This window comes from Thalassophryne amazonica, chromosome 3 (genome assembly GCF_902500255.1).
Source record: "Thalassophryne amazonica chromosome 3, fThaAma1.1, whole genome shotgun sequence".
Taxonomy (NCBI): Eukaryota; Metazoa; Chordata; class Actinopteri; order Batrachoidiformes; family Batrachoididae; genus Thalassophryne; species Thalassophryne amazonica.
Window position 1 is genome coordinate 60264637 of NC_047105.1, and position 26226 is coordinate 60290862.

General features: G+C 48.1%; 1 protein-coding gene across 2 annotated transcripts in view; it reads left to right on the forward strand.

The window, feature by feature from the left end:
* slc6a11a (solute carrier family 6 member 11a) overlaps window positions 1–26226 on the forward strand; it is a 147785-nt gene that overhangs the window by 87746 nt on the left and 33813 nt on the right. For both annotated transcript variants that reach the window (XM_034166446.1, XM_034166445.1), the window contains exons 7-8: window positions 156–259; window positions 368–492. In XM_034166446.1, coding sequence (XP_034022337.1) covers window positions 156–259; window positions 368–492 — 229 coding nt within the window. The remainder of the gene's footprint in view (window positions 1–155; window positions 260–367; window positions 493–26226) is intronic.

Consider the following 26226-nt stretch of genomic DNA (forward strand, 5'->3'; position numbering starts at 1 on the left):
ATAGTCAAATATTTAAAATAAATACCACTGCAACATGTCAAATCTCCATCTGGAAAGCCAAACCCAGCAGTAACATACCCCTGTTACCGTTGAGTTTCGCTTTCCCAAACACAAGTCATACCTTCTATGATATGTATTTTTTCCCATCTGCTCAGGTGTGGATCGATGCAGGTGCCCAGGTTCTTTTTTCATTTGGAATTTGTCAAGGGAGTTTGACGGCTTTGGGCAGTTACAATCACTACAACAATGACTGCTACAAGTTAGTGCTCAGTATAGTTTGTTAAATATAAATCATACAGGATCGGGGTAGGGATATGTGAAAGGGTCACTTACTTTTTTAATTGTTTTTTTTTCTGCTTTTTTCCAGGGATACTTTTATTCTGTGTTTGGTGAATGGAGGGTCAAGCTTTGTGGCTGGGTTTGCCATCTTTTCTGTTTTGGGCTTTATGTCTTATGAACAAGGACTGCCAATATCTGAAGTGGCTGCTACTGGTGAGCAACGGCTTCACCATCAACACATACACTCGTGTTTGAAAAGAGAGTTCTGTGTTTGTTCAAATAATCAAGTGCATAGGTGTTAAACTGATTCCAGAAAGGGCCAAGAGGGTGCAAGTTTTCATTGTAACCACCAACTCCATAGAAAGTGTCATACTCTTATTTTCAGGGTTGCCGCAGTCCAGTGTATCTGCGATCCACCATACATCCGAAACACTTTACCAATGGAATTACACAATCCCAAAGGACGTGCTGAATGGACTAAATTAGTACGTTATTATTTTTACTTTTATCTGTTACATATCCAAATAAACCCAGTCAAATATTTGATAATGTCTGTATTATGGTACTGCCACATAGAGCTGATGATTCATAGGGTGTCATAGTGTAAGTACAGCACAGCTTACCCTTATACTACGTATGCGGTGCACCCAGAAAGTATTCACAGCACTACAATTTTCCACTTTTTTTTTGTTACAACCTTATTCCAAAATGGGTGAAATTCTTTTTTGTCCCTCAAAATTCTACGCAGAATACCCCATAATGACAATGTGAATAAAGTTTTTAATTTTAGATTTTTTTTAATTAGAAAAAAAATCACATGTACATACCTATTCACAGCCTTTGCTATGAATTTCAATTCATTCATTTTATAAAAGCACCAAATCACAACATCACCCCAAGGAGTGTCACACAAAACATAAAACAGTTAAAAAACAATTTAAAATGAGTTTAAAAAAAACAACAAATTAAAAACACAATTAAAAAAGCAAAAAAAATAAAAGAATAAAACTGAAAAATAATTAAAAAATAAAATACAACAAACTGTATTAACTGTAGGACTGATGGAAAAAAAAAATGTCTTTAGTCTTGACTTGAAGGTCTCCACAGTATCAGACTGCTGGGAGACCATTCCACAATAGTGGGGTGTGATACAAAAAGGCCCTTTGACCCACAATCTTTTTCTTTACCCTTGGAACACAAAGCAGTCCTGCATCATGTGAGCGCAAAGCCTGGGCTGGTACATCGGGGGCAGCAGCTCAAGCAAAGCCGCCCAGACCTCCCGATCCACACACACCTCCCCCAGCTCCTCCGGGGGAACCCCAAGTGTTCCCAAGCCAGGTTTATTCTGTAACAATGTTGACAGCAAAAATAATTTATGGTCAAAGGTGCTCGATCAGACCTCCCCCAGTCAAGCTCAGTGCAGACTCCATTCGAGTCTAACTCAAAACATAAAGAAAAAAAAAAACCCCACAAATATATATATATATATATATATATATATATATATATATATATATATATATATATATATATATATATATATAAGGGGTCCTTAAAGCTGTAGTTAAAGTCCTTATTCTCTGTGAAGCCCGTAAAATTTTCACTGCAAGCCAGATAAATTTGTCGAATGGTTTCCAGGTGCCAGTCTCTAACAGCTTCTGAAAAAATTCTGATGGAAAAAAAGTCCTTTTCATTCCGCCATTTCCAGACAATGAAAATCCGACGAGGGGGCGGGACCACTCCTTCCACAAGGCGTGCTCACAGGTGAATGACGTCACCGACAGGCGTGGAAAAACTCACGCATGCGCATGAGGGTTCAAGCATGTCTGACGTAAAAACATATGAATGAAATCCATATAGTTTTTGAAAAAATAAAAAGGTAGAATACTTTATGGACAGCCCTCGTACATCAAGTGCCGATATGAGGCTCAGCCTAAATTAATGCCGCAAAATGTGAACTAAATCACCACAGGATCTAACAAAAATAAATAAATAAAATAAATAAATGAAAATGAATCCCCTCCAAAGTAAACACTTATGAATGACCATGACAACAGTAACAACCCCACATCTAAAGTCACTGACAGAAATAAATCTTAAAACAGTGTATATTATGAACTGAACTTAAACACATTCACATACCTGTAACAGTGTTGACAGCAAAAATAATTTATGGTCAAAGGTGCTCCAACTCCACATCAACAGATCTAACCAAAGAAAGCAATTTAATGTAGATCTCACGTGGAGATAAAATGGCGACACTAAACCACGCACCCACTGGAAATCAGATTTTTTTTTTTTTTTTTTTTTTTTTAGCAAAATTGCAGCAGCTCTCACAACTCATTTTACAGGTCAAAATGCATAAAAAAAAAAATTCAAACACTATAAAAGAGACAACTGTTCTGTGCACTCAAACCGTTACGTTAACTTAATTTATAAAACTTTATAATCACGCAGCTTTAAACACATACCTCCCCCCGTCAAGCTCAGTGCAGACCGACGAGGGACAGGAAATGACACATCATGTCCGTCAACAGCCAGTAGGGGGAGTAAAACGCAACCTAATATATTGCTTTCAACACAATTGGAAGAAACTTGGAAACAAAAATAATAATAATAATAACAAAAAGGATTTTGGTGAAATTTATATCCTTTAGCCACCGAATAAAAATGAAAATAATAACAACAATAATAAAATAAAACAAACAAAAAAAAAATTCCAGCGTCATTTACTACATCTGTTACATTCACCCCTCCTTAATTTTGGCAAAATTGTTGTGTGGGCCGCCAGAAGAGGAGGTACTGCTGGCCCACCACCAGAGGGCGCCCTGCCTGAAGTGCGGGCTTCAGGCACGAGAGGGCGCAGTCGCCTCACAGGAGCAGCCAGGGTGACAGCTGTCACGCATCACCTGCAACAGCTGTTACCCATCATCTGATCAGCAGGGGAATATCAGCAGGACGACGCCTCCACCTCTTTGCCGAGATATCGTTCTACCTGGAAGGTAACGTGCTCAGCTGACTGGTTAACAGTGATCTTTTGTGACTTTTGTGAGTTGTTTAGCTGACTCCTTTTCCAACGAGTGGTGGAGGTAGTTTTCCTGCCGTACGGATTCCTGGGTGCAGACGCACCCACATTTAATTGTTCTTTTGTTCCTCGCCAGCAGTACCAGGTCCGACACGCGAAGGCAGTGGCCACCTGGGAGTTCGGGACTTGGCGGCTCCAGTATTCCCGGGGTCTGGTGGCGGAGGAAATCGTGTGGTTCCGGTTCTGCTTTGGACAGACGTCTCCTATCTTCGAGCCTGCCCACACGACACCTTTTGTGATTTGGCTTTTGTCTATTGTTGTAATCTGATTGTATTTGTTGTGTCCATTCACAACAGTAAAGTGTTGTTATTTGACCTCATCCATTGTCCGTTCATTTGCGCCCCCTGTTGTGGGTCCGTGTACCTACACTTTCCCAACAGGATATCTCGGCCAACGTCATGGACCCCGAGGGGCGTCGACCGGCCGTTGAACGGCCAATGGAAGAGTAGGGCGCACAGGCGTCTGCAGGAGGAATGATCGGTGAGTTGCAGCGAATCCTCACCGCTTTTACGGCTCGGCTGGATCTGATGACCGAGCAGAACGTCCTCCTTAACCGCAGGGTGGAGGCTCTCGCCGCGCAGGTGGAAGCACGCCCTCAGGGCGCTGCTGCGGCTCTCCCTCCTGTCGATCCTGTGCGCAATAGTGACGTTCCACAGGTCGTTCAACGACCCCTCCCACCTTCCCCTGAAGCATACATAAGCCCTCCAGAACCGTACGGGGGTTGTGTGGAGACATGCGCGGACTTTCTTATGCAGTGTTCGCTCGTCTTCGCACAACGTCCCGTCATGTACGCGACTGATGCTAGTAAGATAGCTTATGTGATTAATCTGCTTCGCGGCAAGGCACGCGCTTGGGCTACAGCGCTCTGGGAGCAAAATTCACGGCTCCTTCTGACATATGATGGGTTTGTGAGGGAGTTCAGAACAGTGTTCGATCACCCAAATAGAGGAGAGACCGCTTCAGCCGTGCTGCTGTCAATGAGACAGGGGCGCCGGAGTGCAGCTGCTTATGCAGTCGACTTCCGCATCGCGGCTGCGAGGTCCGACTGGAATAGCACCGCCCTCCGCGCCGCCTTCGTAAACGGACTATCGTTGGTCCTGAAGGAGCACCTGGTGGCTAAGGACGAACCACGGGATTTGGACGGGCTTATTGATCTTGTTATACGATTAGACAATCGGTTAGAGGAACGCCGTCGGGAGCGAGGCGAAGGACGTGACCGGATACGCGCCGCCCCTCTCCCTTCCGGGTTCGAAAAGGGGCCGCCCTCCCCACGCTCCACAGCCGCAGCGCTTTGTGGGGCAACAGCTCCCCCTGTTGACGTTGTTAGGGAAACGCACAGGGCCAAAATGGGGAGGCTGATCCGTGGAGAGTGTTTTCTCTGCAGCTCAACAGAGCACACACAGAGAGACTGCCCCAAACGGCCAAGACGTCAACACTCGCCCTTAGAGACTGGGCTAAGGGGGGGTCAAGACATTCAAGTGAGACACACACAAATTGCCACACAACTCTCAGTCACGATCCTGAGCGGGGATTTAACCCTTCAAGCCCGAGCACTGGTGGACACGGGGTCAGAAGGGAATCTGCTAGATAGCAGATGGGCAAGGGAGGCGCTTCCTTCGCCATTGCAGGTGCGGGCACTAGATGGCACCCTCCTCCCTTTACTCACACACAAGACACAACCAGTAACTCTGGTGGTGTCTGGAAACCACCGGGAGGAGATTGAGTTTTTTGTAACTCCTTCTACCTCCCGCGTGATTTTGGGCATCCCATGGATGTTAAAGCACAATCCCCGGATCGATTGGCCGTCTGGGGTGGTGGTTCAGTGGAGCGAAACCTGCCATCGGGTGTGTTTAGGATCCTCGGTTCCTCCCGGTTCCAAGGCTAAGGAGGAGGTCAAAGTCCCTCCCAATCTGACGGCAGTGCCGGTTGAGTACCACGATCTTGCTGACGTCTTCAGCAAGGATCTGGCACTCACCCTTCCCCCGCACCGTCCGTACGATTGTGCCATTGATTTGGTTCCAGGCGCTGAGTTCCCGTCCAGCACGCTGTGCAACCTCTCACGACCTGAGCGCGAATCAATGGAGACCTACATCCGGGACTCATTAGCTGCCGGGCTGATCCGGAACTCCACCTCCCCGATGGGGGCAGGTTTCTTTTTTGTGGGCAAGAAAGATGGCGGACTTCGTCCATGTATTGATTACAGGGGGCTGAATGAGATTACGGTTCGCAACCGATACCCGTTGCCATTATTAGATTCCGTGTTCACCCCCCTGCATGGAGCCAAAATCTTTACTAAGCTGGATCTTAGAAATGCGTATCACCTGGTTCGGATCCGGAAGGGAGACGAATGGAAGATGGCATTCAACACCCCATTAGGTCACTTTGAGTACCTGGTCATGCCGTTCGGCCTCACAAACGCCCCCGCGATGTTCCAAGCATTAGTTAATGATGTCTTGCGGGATTTCCTGCACCGATTCGTCTTCATATATCTAGACGATATACTCATCTTTTCTCCGGATCCTGAGACTCATGTCCGGCATGTACGTCAGGTCCTGCAGCGGTTGTTGGAGAACCGGCTGTTTGTGAAGGGCGAGAAGTGTGAGTTTCACCGCACATCTTTGTCCTTCCTGGGGTTTATCATCTCCCCCAACTCCGTCGCTCCTGATCCGGCCAAGGTTGCGGCGGTGAGAGACTGGCCCCAACCCACTAGCCGTAGGAAGCTGCAACAGTTCCTCGGCTTTGCAAATTTCTACAGGAGGTTCATTAAGGGCTACAGTCAGGTAGTTAGCCCCCTGACAGCCCTGACCTCACCAAAAGTCCCCTTCACCTGGTCGGATCGTTGCGATGCCGCGTTCAAGGAGTTGAAACGGCGCTTCTCGTCTGCACCCGTTCTGGTGCAGCCCGATCCTAGTCGCCAGTTAGTGGTTGAAGTGGACGCCTCGGACTCAGGGATAGGAGCTGTGCTTTCCCAGAGCGGGAAGACCGATAAGGTCCTTCACCCGTGTGCCTATTTTTCCCGCAGGTTGACCCCGGCCGAACGGAACTATGACGTCGGCAATCGAGAACTCCTTGTGGTGAAAGAGGCTCTTGAAGAGTGGAGACATCTGTTGGAGGGAACATCCGTGCCATTCACGGTTTTCACTGACCACCGGAACCTGGAGTATATCAGGACCGCCAAGCGGCTGAAGCCCAGGCAAGCCCGCTGGTCACTGTTCTTCGGCCATTTTGACTTCCGGATCACCTACCGTCCCGGGACCAAAAACCAGAGATCGGATGCCTTGTCCCGGGTACATGAAGATGAAGTCAAAGCGGAGTTGTCGGATCCACCAGAACCCATCATCCCGGAGTCCACTATCGTGGCCACCCTCACCTGGGACGTAGAGAGAACCGTCCGGGAGGCCCTGGCACGAAGCCCGGACCCCGGAACTGGGCCGAAGAACAAACTATACGTCCCACCAGAAGCTAGGGCTGCAGTCCTGGACTTCTGTCACGGCTCCAAGCTCTCCTGTCATCCAGGGGTGCGAAGAACCGTGGCAGTTGTCCGGCAGCGCTTCTGGTGGGCGTCCCTAGAGGCCGACGTCCGGGATTATATCCAGGCCTGCACCACCTGCGCCAGGGGCAAGGCTGACCATCGCAGGGTATCAGGACTACTCCAGCCGCTGCCTGTGCCTCATCGCCCCTGGTCCCACATCGGCCTGGATTTTGTCACGGGCCTCCCGCCGTCCCAGGGTAACACCACCATCCTCACGATAGTGGACCGATTCTCCAAGGCGGCCCACTTCGTGGCCCTCCCGAAGCTCCCAACAGCCCAGGAGACAGCGGACCTCCTGGTCCACCACGTCGTCCGGCTGCATGGGATTCCAACAGACATCGTCTCCGATCGCAGTCCCCAGTTCTCCTCGCAAGTCTGGAGGAGCTTCTGCCGGGAACTGGGGGCCACGGTGAGTCTCTCGTCCGGGTACCACCCTCAGACCAACGGGCAAGCAGAACGGGTAAACCAGGAGGTGGAACAGGCTTTGCGCTGCGTGACTGCCGCGCACCCGGCGGCCTGGAGTACCCATTTGGCCTGGATCGAGTATGCTCATAACAGCCAGGTGTCTTCAGCCACCGGCCTCTCCCCTTTTGAGGTATGTCTGGGGTATCAGCCCCCGTTGTTTCCGGTGGTTGAGGGAGAGGTCGGTGTGCCCTCGGTCCAGGCCCACCTACGGAAGTGCCGTCGGGTGTGGCGTGCCGCCCGTTCTGCTTTGCTAAAGGCCCGGACGAGGGCAAAAGCCCATGCAGACCGTCGGCGGGCCCCGGCCCCTGCGTATCGGCCAGGGCAGGAGGTGTGGTTATCCACAAAGGACATTCCCCTCAAGGTGGACTCCCCCAAGCTACAGGACCGTTACATCGGCCCATTTAAGATCCTTAAGGTCATCAGTCCAGCCGCGGTGAGGCTTCAGCTTCCGGCCTCACTGCGGATCCATCCTGTGTTTCATGTGTCCCGAATAATCACACCTCACCCCTCTGTACTCCGGGTCCGGCACCGCCTCCTGCCCGGATCATCGATGGCGAGCCGGCTTGGACTGTACGCCGGCTTTTGGATGTCCGTAGGATGGGCCGGGGCTTCCAGTATTTGGTGGACTGGGAGGGGTACGGCCCCGAAGAACGCTCCTGGGTGAAGAGGAGCTTCATCCTGGACCCGGCCCTCCTGGCCGATTTCTACCGCCGCCACCCGGACAAGCCTGGTCGGGCGCCAGGAGGTGCCCATTGAGGGGGGGGTCCTGTTGTGTGGGCCGCCAGAAGAGGCGGTACTGCTGGCCCACCACCAGAGGGCGCCCTGCCTGAAGTGCGGGCTTCAGGCACGAGAGGGCGCAGTCGCCTCACAGGAGCAGCCAGGGTGACAGCTGTCACGCATCACCTGCAACAGCTGTTACCCATCATCTGATCAGCAGGGGAATATCAGCAGGACGACGCCTCCACCTCTTTGCCGAGATATCGTTCTACCTGGAAGGTAACGTGCTCAGCTGACTGGTTAACAGTGATCTTTTGTGACTTTTGTGAGTTGTTTAGCTGACTCCTTTTCCAACGAGTGGTGGAGGTAGTTTTCCTGCCGTACGGATTCCTGGGTGCAGACGCACCCACATTTAATTGTTCTTTTGTTCCTCGCCAGCAGTACCAGGTCCGACACGCGAAGGCAGTGGCCACCTGGGAGTTCGGGACTTGGCGGCTCCAGTATTCCCGGGGTCTGGTGGCGGAGGAAATCGTGTGGTTCCGGTTCTGCTTTGGACAGACGTCTCCTATCTTCGAGCCTGCCCACACGACACCTTTTGTGATTTGGCTTTTGTCTATTGTTGTAATCTGATTGTATTTGTTGTGTCCATTCACAACAGTAAAGTGTTGTTATTTGACCTCATCCATTGTCCGTTCATTTGCGCCCCCTGTTGTGGGTCCGTGTACCTACACTTTCCCAACAAAAATCCTGTACGTACGAAAGACCGCACATAAAACAACCCCCGCCAGCATAATATTCACCATCACCTGATCCAAGATAACCTTTGGGAATCTAATTGCCCACACAGCGTATTAAGCTACTTATTTCATAAGTTCGGAAAATGATAGAAGTTGATCAGGCTGCTGCTTTTCCTAGTTAATATGATGCCTTTTACATCACGTAAAATCTCGGATCTCAATCCAAACAGTGTGAACATCCTACCAGCCAAACCAAAATAATATGCGTATCAGATGTAAACATAATGCAAAATCCAAGTTCATTCTACTTTTCAATCCAAAACAAGTTAAGTAAAGACTGTGACCTTCTATTGAACCCATCTACGATACCCCTTGTGAAAGGTTTTTGTGCCATGTTTTCTATCAATCGATTGACCGTTTTGACAACCCTCCCTGTGCGTGTTCTGACCACAGGTCTCTCAGGCACTCCGTCTTGGCTTGGTATCTGATTGTCAGTCACTGATACGAATGAGTCAGTGTTACAAAGCCCTGTCTTGTCTTGATCGGAATTGTTGACTGGAAAGTCATGGTCTTTGTCAGTCCTGCATATTTCTGGGGGGACACTGGGACCTGGACTGTCTCCCATGGATGTTACTTGCTCCTCTTCAGTGTTTCCACAATCACCAACAAGGTCTGACTGGGGTCCTTCTGACATTGGCTGATCCAAGTCTCTGGATGAGGAGCATGACATATCCTCCATCGCTGACTCACTATCAGCATCTGGCGAGGTACATATCCTTGAGCGTGTGCGATCCTCTGAAGCTTCTACTGACAAGCCCCCTACAGCATCGATGGATGGAGACTGAAACTCGCTGACTTCATCTGAGGCACCTGAATCCATCTCCTCACTAGCTTGTCCCGACATGGGCAGGAAGGTCACATCCAACATCAAGTTCCTGTGCACAACTTTGGTTTTCCCGCTCTCATCTGTGACTTTATAGGTGTGAGTTCGGGGATTCAGGTCTGTGACAGTGTAGATGGTGGGTTCCCATTTATCTGCCAATTTCCTCTTCCCCTTTTCAGCTTTGTTAGCAAGTAAAACACGGTCACCCACACTCAAGCAATTGCCACGTGCTCTCTTGTTATAGCCATGGGCTTGGTGTTGCTGCTCTTTCCTTGCGTGTTGCTGTGCAGTGTTGGCAGCCTCTTGGAGGTTGGTGATTAGTTTCCCTGCATAGGTCTTGTAATCAACCACAACTGGATCCTTCAGAACCTGTTTGAAATCTATGTCCACTGGGAGTCTAGGGACAACCTCCAGCCTGCTGAGGGCTTCCTGTTCAGAGGGGGCAAAGACCAAAAGATCATCAAGGTAACACAGCAAGCTACTGAAATTTAGGTCACCAAAAATGCTTAGCATCATCCTCATGAAAGATGCCGGGCTGTTACAAAGGCCTTGGGGCATTCTGTTATATTCATGTAAGCCCAGCGGTGTTGTGAACCCTTACCAAAAAATAGTACTGATAAGTATATAAAAAGTAAACTGGAAGTATACTTGAAACATACTTGCACGTACTACTTTTTGGTAAGGGAAGGCGGTATACTTCTTATCCTCTTCATGCATGGGTAGGTTGTAGAAACCTGATGTTAGGTCCATGGTGCTGAAGACAGTGTTTCCACCAAGGGCTGCCAAACAGTCCAACTGATGGGGCAGGGGATGAGCGTCTTTGATGGTCCTGGCATTCAGCCAGTGGAAATCTGTGCATATCCTGAGATCTCTATTTTTCTTCCACACCATCACGAGTGGAGAAGCATATTCGCTCACTGACTTTCGAATAATTCCATCCTCTTCCATCGTAACTTTTGGTAGTGAGCTAGAGGCACCCTCCGATATGGAAGGCACAAGGGGCGGTCATCCGTAAGCCGGATTCTGTGCACAGAATCCTTGGCTTCTCCACAGTCTACATGGTGTTTCGAGAAAACATTGCGGTATTGTTCAAGCAGTTCTACCAGCTGGGTTTTGGTAGAGGGGCTCACTTGGCAATTGTCAGTGTCAAGATTTCTGAGGCCCACATTCTGCAGTCTCTGCTTCAAGTCTGCATGGTCATTGTGTTTTTCAAAGACTGCTTTCTCTATGTCATCCTCTTTCTGAGAAGAGCCTTGGAGCAGCGTAAAATCTTCCACTGCAACACAGGGCGAAACATCTGCCAGCTTACAGTTTCTTCTGAGAGTGAGTGGCTTTTCTGTAAAATTGGTAACTTTCATGGGAACCCAACCATCTCCCCATAAAGGTGTGACAACTCTGCCCACCATTATACCACAAGGGACACACTTGACCGAGGTAGGCTCAGCCACTACTGTGCTCCCTGGTGACATAGGAGCATTTTTTGGCAGCTTGCCCCATAGCAAGTACTCTTGTTTGGGAAGCAGAGTCACTGCTCGAGTTAGCTTGGCTGTACCAACCTTGTCAGGTGCTCCTGTTCCTCTCCACCTCGTGAGATTGGCCATCATCTCTAAAAGCTGCTCACCCTCAGAGGAATCCTGCACATTGCATGAGATAAGTTTCCAGTAATTGTCATCATTCTTTAGTTCATGAAAAACATACTTTAACATGTTGGTGCCAATGATGATGTCATCCTTTTGGCCAGCTACCACCAAGACTGGCACCATGCATTTCACCCCATACAAGCTCAATTCCAAATCATTCATGCACTTAGGACTCACTTGTTGTCTTCCATAGCCAACTAGTATGATACGCTCTGTCAATTCTTGTTGTGTCAAAATGTTCTTTGATAAAAGTCTCTGTTCTGTTGTGAAAGTGTAGTGACACGGACCCACAACAGGGGGCGCAAATGAACGGTCAATAGATGAGCCAAAAATTAACAATTTAATGTTGTGAAGGAGCACAACGAACATACAGACAATCTCAGAATATGATTACAGTCAATCCACAAAGGTGACGTGTGGGCAGGCTCGAGGATAGAAGACATCTGTCCTGAGAAGAGCCAGAACCACACGATTTCCGCCGCCACCGAACCTGGTGAATACTGGAGCCGTCAGGTCCCGAATTCCCAGGTGATCACCGTCCCCGACTGTCGGATCTGGTACTGCTGGCGAGAACAAAGAGTCATGTGTGGGTGTGTGTACACCCCATAACAACAACGGTGGGAATGCCACCTCCACCTCTCACTCAATATGTAGCAGAGTACCGCAGTGATTCCTCAGGGGAAAAGAGTGCCGTCCAGCACTCAATCAGCTCCCGCAGACAGAGGATAACAGGTACTCCTGCAAAGACTCACAATATACAGATTGATGTGTAAAACACAAACGGCTGAGTATATTACCTCCAATGAAGTACGATATCTCGGCAACAAGGTGGAGATGACGTCTGGTCTTTATGGAGTGAGATGATGTTGAGTAGATGGGTGACAGCTGTCAAGAGATAATGAGTGACAGCTGTCACCCCCGGCTGTGTCCGTGGCAGCAGCGCCCTCTCGTGCCTGAAGCCCGCACTTCAGGCAGGGCGCCCACTGGTGGTGGGCCAGCAGTACCTCCTCTTCTGGCGGCCCACACACAACAGGACCCCCCCCTCAACGGGCGCCTCCTGGCGCCCGACCAGGCTTGTTCGGGTGATGGTGGTAGAAGTCGGCCAGGAGGGCCGGATCCAGGATGAAGCTCCTCTTCACCCAGGAGCGTTCTTCGGGTCCATACCCCTCCCAGTCCACCAAGTACTGGAACCCCCGGCCCATCCGACGGACGTCCAGGAGCCGGCGCACCGTCAAGCTGGCTCCCCGTCGATGATCCGAGCAGGAGGCGGCGCCGGTCCGGGAGCACAGAGGGGTGAGGTGTGGTGAGGTTTGATTCGAGACACGTGAAAAACCAGATGGATCCGCAGTGAAGCCGGGAGTTAGAGCTTCACTGCAGCAGGACTGAGGACTTTGAGGATCTTGAATGGTCCGATATATCTGTCCTGAAGTTTCGGGGAGTCCACCTGGAGGGGGATGTCCTTCGTGGAAAGCCACACCTCCTGCTCGGGCTGGTAAGCAGGGGCCGGGGATCGCCGGCGGTCTGCATGGGTCTTCGCCCTCGTCCGGGCTTTCAACAAGGCAGAACGGGCGGAGCGCCACACCCGACGGCACTTCCGCAGGTGAGCCTGGACCGAGGGCACACCGACCTCTCCCTCCACCACGGGAAACAACGGGGGCTGATACCCCAAACACACCTCAAATGGGGAGAGGCCGGTGGCAGAGGACACCTGGCTGTTATGCGCATACTCGATCCAGGCCAGATGTTTACTCCAGGCCGTCGGGTGTGCGGACGTCACACAGCGTAGAGCTTGCTCCAATTCCTGATTGGCCCGTTCTGCCTGTCCATTGGTCTGCGGATGATACCCGGACGAGAGGCTCACAGTAGCCCCCAGTTCCCGGCAGAAGCTCCTCCAGACGTGTGAGGAGAACTGGGGACCACGGTCTGAGACGATGTCAGTGGGTATCCCATGCAGACGGACGACGTGGTGGACCAGGAGGTCTGCTGTCTCCTGGGCTGTTGGGAGCTTCGGGAGGGCCACGAAGTGGGCCGCCTTGGAGAATCGGTCCACTATCGTGAAGATGGTGGTGTTGCCCTGGGACGGCGGGAGGCCCGTGACGAAATCCAGGCCGATGTGGGACCAGGGGAGATGAGGCACAGGTAACGGCTGGAGAAGTCCTTGGGACCTTTTATGGTCTGCCTTGCCCCTGGCACAGGTGGTGCAGGTCTGGATGTACTCCCAGACGTCGGCCTCCATAGACGCCCACCAGAAGCGCTGCCGGACAACTGCCACGGTCCTTCGCACCCCTGGATGACAGGAGAGCTTGGAACCATGACAGAAGTCCAAGACTGCAGCTCTGGCCTCTGGTGGGATGTACAACCGGTTCTTCGGACCTGTTCCTGGGTCCAGGCTCCGTGCCAGGGCCTCCCGGACGATCTTCCCCACGTCCCAGGTGAGGGTGGCCACGATAGTGGACTCAGGCAGGATGGGCTCCGGTGGATCCGACAGTGCAGTTTTGACCTCCTCTTCGTGTACCCGGGACAAGGCATCCGACCTCTGGTTCTTGGTCCCGGGCAATAGGTGATCCGGAAGTCAAAACGCCCGAAGAACAGTGACCAGCGGGCTTGCCTGGGCATCAGCCGCTTGGCGGTCCTGATATACTCCAGGTTCCGATGGTCAGTGAAAACCGTGAACGGCACAGACGCTCCCTCCAACAGGTGTCTCCACTCCTCAAGAGCCTCTTTCACCGCAAGGAGTTCTCGATTGCCGACGTCATAGTTCCGTTCAGCCGGGGTCAACCTGCGTGAAAAGTAGGCACAGGGGTGAAGAACCTTATCAGTCTCTCCGCTCTGGGATAGCACGGCTCCTATCCCTGAGTCAGAGGCGTCCACTTCAACCACGAACTGGCGGCTAGGGTCGGGCTGCACCAAAACTGGCGCAGTAGAGAACTGTCGTTTCAACTCCTTGAACGCGGCTTCGCACCAATCCGACCAGGTGAAGGGGACTTTTGGAGAGGTCAGGGCTGTCAGGGGGCTAACTACCTGACTGTAGCCCTTAATGAACCTCCTATAGAAATTAGCGAAGCCGAGGAACTGTTGCAGCTTCCTACGGCTTGTTGGTTGGGGCCAATCTCTCACCGCCGCAACCTTGGCCGGATCAGGGGCGACGGAGTTAGAGGAGATGATAAACCCCAGGAAGGACAAAGACGTGCGGTGAAACTCGCACTTCTCGCCCTTCACAAACAGTCGGTTCTCTAACAACCGCTGCAGGACCTGACGTACATGCTGGACATGGGTCTCAGGATCCGGAGAAAAGATGAGAATATCGTCCAGATATACAAAGACGAATCGGTGCAGGAAGTCCCGCAAGACGTCGTTAACCAAGGCTTGGAACGTCGCGGGGGCGTTGGTGAGGCCAAAAGGCATGACCAGGTACTCAAAGTGACCTAACGGGGTGTTAAATGCCGTCTTCCATTCGTCTCCCTTCCGGATCCGAACCAGGTGATACGCATTTCTAAGATCCAGCTTAGTAAAGATTTTGGCTCCATGCAGGGGGGTGAACACGGAATCCAACAATGGCAACGGGTATCGGTTGCGAACCGTAATCTCATTCAGCCCCCTGTAATCAATGCATGGACGGAGTCTGCCATCTTTCTTGCCCAGAAAAAAGAAACCTACCCCCATCGGGGAGGTGGAGTTCCGGATCAGCCCGGCAGCTAATGAGTCCCGGATGTAGGTCTCCATTGATTCGCGCTCAGGTCATGAGAGGTTGTACAGCCTGCTGGATGGGAACTCAGCGCCTGGAACCAAATCAATGGCACAATCGTACGGACGGTGCGGGGGAAGGGTGAGTGCCAGATCCTTGCTGAAGACATCAGCAAGATCGTGGTACTCAACCGGCACTGCTGTCAGATTGGGAGGGACTTTGACCTCCTCCTTAGCCTGTAAACCGGGAGGAACCGAGGATCCTAAACACACCCGATGGCAGGTTTTGCTCCACTGAACCACCACCCCAGACGGCCAGTCAATCCAGGGATTGTGCTTCAACATCCATGGGAAGCCCAAAATCACACGGGAGGTAGGAGTTACAAAAAACTCAATCTCCTCCCGATGGTTTCCAGACACCACCAGAGTTACTGGTTGTGTCTTGTGTGTGATTAAAGGGAGGAGGGTGCCATCTAGTGCCCGCACCTGCAATGGCGAAGGAAGCACCACCAGAGGGAGCCCTACCTCCCTTGCCCATCTGCTGTCTAGCAAATTCCCTTCTGACCCTGTGTCCACCAGTGCTGGGGCTTGAAGGGTTAAATCCCCGCTCAGGATTGTAACTGGGAGTCGTGTGGCAATCTGTGTGTGTCTCACGTGAATGTTTTGACCCCCCCTTAGCCCAGTCTCTAAGGGCGGTTGTTGTTGTGGCTGTTTGGGGCAGTTTTTCTGTGTGTGCTCCTTTGAGCTGCAGAGAAAACACTCCCCGCGGATCAGCCTCCTCATTTTGGCCCTGTGCGTTTCCCTAACAACGCCAGCAGGGGGAGCTGTTGCCCCACGGAGCGCTGCGGCTGTGGAGCGTGGGGAGGGCGGCCCCTTTTCAAACCCGGAAGGGAGAGGGACGGCGCGTATCCGGCCACGTCCTTCGCCTTGCTCCCGACGGCGTTCTTCCAACCGATTGTCTAACCGTATAACGAGATCGATAAGCCCATCTAAATCCCGCGGTTCCTCCTTAGCTACCAGATGCTCCTTCAGGACCAGTGACAGTCCGTTTATGAAGGCGGCGCGGAGCGCAACGTTATTCCAGCCGGACCTCGCAGCCACGATGCGGAAGTCGACTGCATATTCGGCTGCACACCAGCGCCCCTGTCGCATTGACAGCAGCATTGTTGAAGCGGCCTCTCCTCTGTTAGGGTGATCAAACACTGTTCTGAACTCCCCCACAAACCCAGTGTATGCTGATAACAACCGTGAGTTCTGTTCCCAGAGCGCCGTAGCCCAGGCGCGTGCCTTACCCCGAAGCAGAGCAATCACATAAGCTATTTTACTAGCATCTGACGCGTACATGACGGGACGTTGTGCGAAGACGAGCGAACACTGCATGAGAAAGTCCGCGCACGTCTCCACACAACCTCTGTACGGCTCAGGAGGGCTTATGTATGCTTCAGGGGATGGTGGGAGGGGTTGTTGAACCACCACTGGAACGTTCATATCCTGCACAGGGTCGGCAGGAGGAGGAGCTGCAGCAGCGCCCTGAGCGCTCGCCGCCACCTGCACGGAGAGAGCCTCCACCCTGCGGTTCAGGAGGATGTTTTGCTCGGTCATTTGATCCAACCGAGCCGTAAAGGCGGTGAGAATGTGCTGCAGCTCACCAATCATGCCTCCTGCAGACGCCTGCGCTCCCTGCTCTCCCATTGGTCGTTCAACAGCCGGGTGACGCCCCTCGGAGTCCATGACGCTGGCCGAGATATCCTGTTGTGAAAGTGTAGTGACACGGACCCACAACAGGGGGCACAAATGAACGGTCAATAGATGAGCCAAAAATTAACAATTTAATGTTGTGAAGGAGCACAACGAACATCTCAGAATATGATTACAGTCAATCCACAAAGGTGACGTGTGGGCAGGCTCGAGGATAGAAGACGTCTGTCCTGAGAAGAGCCGGAACCACACGATTTCCGCCGCCACCGAACCTGGTGAATACTGGAGCCACCAGGTCCCGAATTCCCAGGTGATCACCGTCCCCGACTCTCGGATCTGGTACTGCTGGCGAGAACAAAGACAGTCAAGTGTGGGTGTGTGTACACCCCGTAACAACAACGGTGGGAATGCCACCTCCACCTCTCACTCAATATGTAGCAGAGTACCGCAGTGATTCCTCAGGGGAAAAGAGTGCCGTCCAGCACTCAATCAGCTCCCGCAGACAGAGGATAACAGGTACTCCTGCAAAGACTCACAATATACAGATTGATGTGTAAAACACAAACGGCTGAGTATATTACCTCCAATGAAGTACGATATCTCGGCAACGAGGTGGAGATGACGCCTGGTCTTTATGGAGTGAGATGATGTTGAGTAGATGGGTGACAGCTGTCAAGAGATAATGAGTGACAGCTGTCACCCCCGGCTGTGTCCGTGGCGGCAGCGCCCTCTGGTGCCTGAAGCCCGCACTTCAGGCAGGGCGCCCACTGGTGGTGGGCCAGCAGTACCTCCTCTTCTGGCGGCCCACACACAACATGTTCTGCTTTTTCACTCATTGTACAAGCCATGGATCCTGTGTCAAGCAACCCTTGCAGCTGGGTAGAACCACTTATCACTGGGGCATGGAATAGTTCACCATAGGGCTCAACTCTGTGGATATTTTGAATGACTACGGTGCTATTGTCTGGCATTGCTTTGCAGACCTTGAGATACACCTCCTTCAAGTCTTCATCTCCGTCAAGGGTTGATCCTTTAATGCCCACACATCCCCTCTCCAAATGTGAGCAGCCTAGTTTAAATCCATTCCAACTTGCCCATCCCTGGGCTGTGGCAATGGATTATTTCTCGGCTTGGCCTGTTGGCATTCTCTCCTCCAGTGGCCAGGCATGAAACAGCTCATACAAAGGTTCTCCTGCCTGCAGTGCATGGTTGTTGAATGGTCAATAGACTGGCAGACCTTACATCTTCTTTGAGAGGAATTTGCTTGTCCCCTCCCTGGAGGTGTAAATGATGCTGACTGATTTCTCTGCTCCAACATGCGATCCAGCAAGCCAATAAGGGACTGTATGCAAACATTCTCTGTCTGAGAGATGGATGATGGTCCCGTTGCATTCTGGTCGCAGGTTGGTTCCTTGACACTTTCGGCCCAATTATCAACATCTGTGACTGAGGGTTGGGCGTGTACACCAACCTGCTTTGTTGGTATTGGCCGGCCTGTTTTACTTTGGGCCTTTGTCCTGGCCTCTCTCTGATGTTCAACAATGTGTTCCTGGATCTCATTTGCTGTCCACTTCTCAGCCGTTTTGAATTTCAGAACACTTGATGGTGCAGGGTCGGGGCAATGTTTCACAAACATCATTGTTACTTCATGAGAAGGGTCTTCAACCTTGTCTCCTTAAGCACTTATCTGCCACGTCCACAGCTTTGTTCAAGCGAATCCAATAATCCATTGGGCTTTCCCCCACCAAAGGGAGTGTGTTGTAAAAATCCGCTAGAGGCATAGTGGAATATGTTACTTCACTGAAATATTGCTTTAGGATGTCAAATACAAGCTTAGTGTCTTTAGTGGGCTTTAAAGATGGGATGCTGCACACACACACGCACACACACACACACACACACACATATATATATGTGTGTGTATTCTATTTCTACCTCATTTTCTTATTTTATTGTATTGCTACAACTATTATTATTATTATTATTATTGCTTATCCTTGCACACACTGTTTGTTGCACATTTTCCTCTACTCGTACCCATCTTGTGTGTTTTTTTAAGAGCTGACGTAACATGAATTACTCCACTGTGAGATCAATAAAGTCTTATCTTAAGTAGGTCGATGCCAGTCCATGAACAACTTGCCAGGCTAATAACAGAACCTTAAAGTCTGATCTCAGAGAGACAGGTAGTCAATGGAGGGATGCCAGAACAGGTGTAATGTGGTCAAACTTTCTGCTCTGTGTCAAAAGACTGGCAGCAGCATTCTGAACTAATTGGAGACCCCTGATACTGGACTGCGGCAACCCTGAAAATAAGAGTATGACGCTCAGAATTGAGCTTAGGTGCATCCTGTTTCCACTGATCATCTTTGAGATGTTTCTATAGCTTCATTGGAGTCCACCTGGGGTAAATTCAGTTGATTGGACATGATTTGGAAAGGCACACACCTGTCTACATATAAGGCCCCACAAGGAGTTGTTTCAGGACAACTCTCTGAATGTCCTTGAGTGGCTCAGCCAGAGCCCAGACCTGAATCCAATTAAACATCTCTGGAGAGCTCTGAAAATGACTGTGCACCAGTGCTCCCCATCCAACCTGATAGAGCTTGAGAGCTGCTGCAAAGAGGAATGGGCAAAACTGCCCAAAGATAGGTGCGCCAAGCTTGTCATTATATTCAAGAAGACTTGGGGCTGTAATTGCTGCCAAAGGTGTATCAACAAAGTCTTGAGCAAAAGGTGGGAATACGTATGTACATGTGATTCCTCAGCTTTTGATTTTTAATAATTTTGCAAAAAGTAATAAAAGAAAACTTATTTCATGTCATTATGGGGTGTTGTGAGTAGAATTTTGAGGGAAAAACACAAATTTCCTCCTTTTTGGCACACACATACACACACACACTCAAAATATTCAAAATTTACATTGGTGGCGTCTCTTATGTGTTTTTCATAGTCATGAACTTTGACCCAGCTCAGCATGCACTGCGCATACTGAGATGCTGAATTTGCTTATATTGTATTGGTGCATCAAAGATCAACAGATGCATCAGGGTTTGTCTTCATTAAAAGTTCTTTTAATCTGATTAACAAGATGATAGCATTTGTTTTTGAGTTATTATGTACATAAACCCGCTGTGAAGCACTTACTCACTTATCCACTCATTTACATTTTTCCTGTCCAAGTCATACACTGTGACCAGTGCAGGGAATTCTACAAATTATATTCATACATCTCCCCTGTAACAAGAGCAATCAGAGATTTCTGACATCCGCCAATCCGGATCCGGATCACCTCCACAATTTAATGGACTATTCCATGCCCTAATATCTATCTGTGGTGCAAATTTGGTGAGAGTCTGTGAAGTAGTTGTGACGTAATCCGTCAAAGCGTATATGAAGTGAAATCTTGATCCAGAATCTGGATTCGGATTCAGATCACCTCCAAATTTACTGGAGTCTTTCATGGTCAAATATGTATCCGTGGTGAAAATTTGATGAAATTCTGGAAAGTAGTTTTGACATAATCCTTCAAAGACTATATAACATGAAACTTGATCTGGATCCAGATCACCTCCAAAATTTAATGGAGTCTTCCATGGTCTAATATGTATCTTTGGTGAAAATTTGGTGAGAATCCGTGAAGTAGTTTTGACATAATCCTTCAAAGCCTATATAAAGTGAATCTTGATCCAGAATCTGGATCCGAATCTGTATCACCCCCAAAATTTAATGGAGTCTTCCATACCTCAATATCTACACAGTATCTGTGGTACAAATTTGGTGAGAATTCATGAAGTAGTTTTGATGTAATCCTTCAAAGCCTATATAAAGTGAATCTTGATCCAGAACCAGATCTGGATCACCTTCAAAATTCAGTGGGTTCTTCTGTGGCCTAATATGTAACTGTGGTGAAAATTTCATCAAAATCCGTGCAGTAGTTTTCACGTAATCCTGCAAACAGACAGAAAAAAATCATAGAGGGATATGCTTTGCAAACTTAATACCCATTGCTACATTGGATGATGTTGAAATTGAATGGAATGACTGAGAATGGCTAGGACCAATTTTATTCACTTTATACATGCTTCCCTTAGGCAGTATTATTAGACGGTATTGCTTAAATTTTCATTGTTACGCAGATGATACCCAGCTTTATCTATCCATGAAGCCAGAGGATACACACCAATTAGCTAAACTGCAGGATTGTCTTACAGACATAAAGACATGGATGACCTCTAATTTCCTGCTTTTAAACTCAGATAAAACTGAAGTTATTGTACTTGGCCCCACAAATCTTAGAAGCATGGTGTCTAACCAGATCGTTACTCTGGATGGCATTTCCCTGATCTCTAGTAATACTGTGAGAAATCTTGGAGTCATTTTTGATCAGGATATGTCATTCAAAGCGCATATTAAACAAATATGTAGGACTGCCTTTTTGCATTTACGCAATATCTCTAAAATCAGAAAGGTCTTGTCTCAGAGTGATGCTGAAAAACTAATTCATGCATTTATTTCCTCTAGGCTGGACTATTGTAATTCATTATTATCAGGTTGTCTTAAAAGTTCCCTAAAAAGCCTTCAGTTGGTTCAGAATGCTGCAGCTAGAGTACTGACGGGGACTAGCAGGAGAGAGCATATCTCACCCGTGTTGGCCTCTCTTCATTGGCTTCCTGTTAATTCTAGAATAGAATTTAAAATTCTTCTTCTTACTTATAAGGTTTTGAATAATCAGGTCCCATCTTATCTTAGGGACCTCGTAGTACCATATTACCCCATTAGAGCGCTTCGCTCTCAGACTGCGGGCTTACTTGTAGTTCCTAGGGTTTGTAAGAGTAGAATGGGAGGCAGAGCCTTCAGCTTTCAGGCTCCTCTCCTGTGGAACCAGCTCCCAATTCAGATCAGGGAGACAGATACCCTCTCTACTTTTAAGATTAGGCTTAAAACTTTCCTTTTCGCTAAGGCTTATAGTTAGGGCTGGATCGGGTGACCCTGGACCATCCCTTGGTTATGCTGCTTTAGACGTAGATTGTGGGGGGGTTCCCATGATGCACTGTTTCTTTCTCTTTTTGCTCCGTATGCATCACTCTGCATTTAATCATTAGTGATCGATCTCTGCCCCCCTTCACGGCATGTCTTTTTCCTGGTTTTTTCCCTCAGCCCCAACCAGTCTCAGCAGAAGACTGCCCCTCCCTGAGCCTGGTTCTGCTGGAGGTTTCTTCCTGTTAAAAGGGAGTTTTTCCTTCCCACTGTGGCCAAGTGCTTGCTCATAGGGGGTCGTTTTGACCGTTGGGGTTTTTCATAATTATTGTATGGCCTTGCCTTACAATATGGAGCGCCTTGGGGCAACTGTTTGTTGTGATTTGGCGCTATATAAGAAAAAAGTTGATTGATTGATTGATGTCTGAAGTTTTATAAAGTGAAAATAACAGATATATGTTTTAGTTTTAAAGTAATGTGCTAATTTTTAAGGTTTTAGTGAGCACATGTTGTGCCCAGCAGTGCATTATGGGTAGGATAGGGTAATCTCAGTACGTTCACGACAGGACATATGCATTTCAGACACTCTGTTCAGGCTCCACGGACAATAGCATTAAACTCTAGTGCCTAAAATTCTCGTGAATATATTTTATAACAACAACAAAAAAAAACATTACAAGACAGTTCTGCGGTGTTTACACATGTACAGTGCAAGCGGTTGGATGCTCGTTGCTCTTCAGAAGCAGGATACCCTCACGACAGCCAACCAGAATAATATCAAACAGGTTTGGTTTTCATCTGACCATACGATCGGCGATCAGGAAGTGGTCATGAGATGTTAAACACAGCTTGTTACTCCATGTACACTACATGATGCAGGACGTGCGATTAACCTGAAACTTGGTCCAAAAAATTCTCACACGAATGAAAAATCATCTGAAAAAGGACCAAAACTCACACAGTGTAAAGCCAACATTTATGTATCAAGACAATATTGAGTGCACGTTTTACAACATCATAAAATGTGCGCACGGCATTAATAAAATGAGCGCACATTCTCTCCGCATGCAAAACATTTTGCAATGACACTTAAAGGGCTCCGTAAAATTGCCTGTTTTTACAAATAAAAACATGGAATATTTTACAAAAGCACATTTATCTGTAAACACCAACACACGACACATGTCACATTAACGTGTTGGTTTACATAGTGAATGACTGAAATAATCAGTGTTTAGCAGAGGCACTTTTTACCCAGAACCCTTTGTCTGTGTTTGTTACAGAACCTCAGAATTAGTGCATTATTCAACATTAAAAGATATATGTTATATTTTAACTTTGTACAAATGACAGAATTGACATTAATGGAGTTATTCTATCAATATTCACACCAAACCATAAGTCAGCATGACTTTATTTTCCAAGACCTCTGCCTGACCGGAGCGTTGTGATTGATAGAGAGCTGGCTTTGTGGTTGCTGTCAGCTTGTGTTTGTGCTGCAAGCTGTGTAGTAAACAAGAGCTTCCAGCAGGGAGCAGGATGTTCAAACACAGAAGTGTGGGCTCATTGTTTGGGTCTGCTGTTGCTTTTGATGCTTCCAAAAGCGATCGTGGTGTTAAAACTCAAATTCAGCTTGTTAGTAGTTGCAAATGTACCAGAGACAATACTGGAATTTATCGGTTATCTGTAACTTCTGATACATTTTTGGGTGGTTTATGCATTTATCTTTATCAAAGATAACTTTTCAGTTATCTGATTATCTGTTACCAAAGTTAATTTTTTGGTTATCTGTGCCCACCACTGCTCTTATTTATAAATCTAGGTTTAGCTTATTAGCTGTTGGGGGTCACAACTATAACTCATTTGAGCATCTGATTCTCCGCTCTGCTCAGGATATTACGCATTGCCATGGTCAGAAGAAAAAAAAAATCAGCCTTATTACTTTGTCACTGTATATAGGCCTCCTGGCCAGTATTCTGAATTCTTAGATGAATTTTGTGCATTCATCTCTAACTTGTTAACTAGTGCAGATAATATTCTGATCATTGGTGACTTTAACGTTCATATAAATAAGCCTTCTGATCCGCTCTACAAATCATTTATGGAAATTGCGGATGCATTAGGATTTCAACAATGCATTCGGGACTCGACACACATTAGTGGAAATACCCTGGATCTGGTTCTCGCACATGGTATTGCTGTCACAATGTTGACATCATACCTCTTACATCAGTGGTCTCTGATCACTCACTTATTAAGTTTACAGTTGCACTGCCGTGTTTAGTGGAACAACAACCTTATATATCAATCAATCAATCAATCAATCAATTTTTTTATATAGCGCCAAATCACAACAAACAGTTGCCCCAAGGCGCTTTATATTGTAAGGCAAGGCCATACAATAATTATGTAAAACCCCAACAGTCAAAACGACCCCCTGTGAGCAAGCACTTGGCTACAGTGGGAAGGAAAAACTCCCTTTTAACAGGAAGAAACCTCCAGCAGAACCAGGCTCAGGGAGGGGCAGTCTTCTGCTGGGACTGGTTGGGGCTGAGGGAGAGAACCAAGAAAAAAACATGCTGTGGAGGGGAGCAGAGATCAATCACTAATGATTAAATGCAGAGTGGTGCATACAGAGCAAAAAGAGAAAGAAACAGTGCATCATGGGAACCCCCCCAGCAGTCTACGTCTATAGCAGCATAACTAAGGGATGGTTCAGGGTCACCTGATCCAGCCCTAACTATAAGCTTTAGCAAAAAGGAAACTTTTAAGCCTAATCTTAAAAGTAGAGAGGGTGTCTGTCTCCCTGATCTGAATTGGGAGCTGGTTATATCAGTACAGCGATGCATCAACTCCTCAGCTAAGACTGAACTCGAAGCTAGACTGCCTGATGTCTTAGCTTCACATTTGGCAAATGCCCAATCAGTAGAAAGACTTGTGGATAGTTTAAACTCAGTGCTCAAAACTACAATCGACATGATTGTGCCACCTGTGTTAAAACCACGCTCCCCCAAATCACCCCTTGGTTCAATGATTACTTGCGTGACCTCAAGCATAAGGCAAGAGGTCTAGAACAGAAATGGCGTAGTTCAAAATTAGAAATATACTACCTTGCGTGGCATGATGCTATCTTAGACTATAAGCATGCATTACTGGCTACAAAGCGGACCTACTACTCTGATTTGATCAACAAAAACAAGCATAACTCAAAGTTCTTGTTCGACACGGTGGCAACACTTATTCATGGACAACCACGCTCAAACCACGCTCCCCCAAATCACCCCTTGGTTCAATGATTACTTGCGTGACCTCAAGCATAAGGCAAGAGGTCCAGAACAGAAATGGTGTAGTTCAAAATTAGAAATATTTTACCTTGTGTGGCATGATGCTATCTTAGACTATAAGCATGCATTACTGGCTACAAAGCGGACCTACTACTCTGATTTGATCAGCAAAAACAAGCATAACTCAAAGTTCTTGTTCGACACAGTGGCAACACTTATTCATGGACAACCACCTGTAGTTCGCTCTCCTTTTACAGCACAAGATTTCCTGGCTTACTTTGAGAAGAAAATAGAAGACATTAGGTTAAACATATCCCAGCATGCCTTAACCCAGCCACTACACCCTGCTATTGAGGTGGGCGCCATTACTGAGGAATTACCTAGATTTACAGATTTTGATAGTATCTCACGAGGCATGCTGACGAAACGTATAACGTCAACAAAAAGCACAACCTGTCTATTTGATCCTATACCAACAAAACTGTTTCAGGACCTGTGGCCCACTCTTGGGCCGACTGTGCTAGAAGTTATTAATCTTTCTTTAACTTCTGGATCTGTTCCTAAATGTTTCATATCTGCAGTGATTAAACCATTACTTAAGAAACCTAATCTTGACCCTAGTGTATTGAAAAACTATCGGCCGATATCAAATCTATCATTTTGCTCTAAAAATTCTGAAAAAAGTGGTGTCACACCACCTCGTGGACTATTTTACTGAGAATAATCTCTTTGAGCCATTGCAGTCTGCTTTTAGAAAATATCATTCCACAGAGACAGCTCTCACTACAGTGGTGAATTATCTGCTTACAGTGTATTCAGTTCTGGTGCTGTTAGATCTCAGTGCTGCATTTGATACCGTGGATCATCATATTCTACTTGATAGGCTCGAAAATCATTTTAGTGAAGCAGCAGGACCTTAGGTCAGCCAAAGGGGAACTCCCCGTTAGCCACGCTAGCGGGAACGTCTTTTCAATTGGGACCCGGGACTTTCATCCCGCTACATTAGGATTACTGGGAGTGCCCTTGCATGGCTGACGTCATACTTAACCAGTCGTTCTCACTGTGTTTTGTACAGTAACACTACCTCTAACCTTACAGACATGAAATTTGGGTTCCACAGGGGTCCGTCTTAGGCCCCCTGCATTTCTCCCTTTATATAACACCCCTTGGGCACATATTGCGGTGTTTTGAGATTACCTTTCACTGCTATGCTGATGATATTCAGTTATACATGCTGATAAC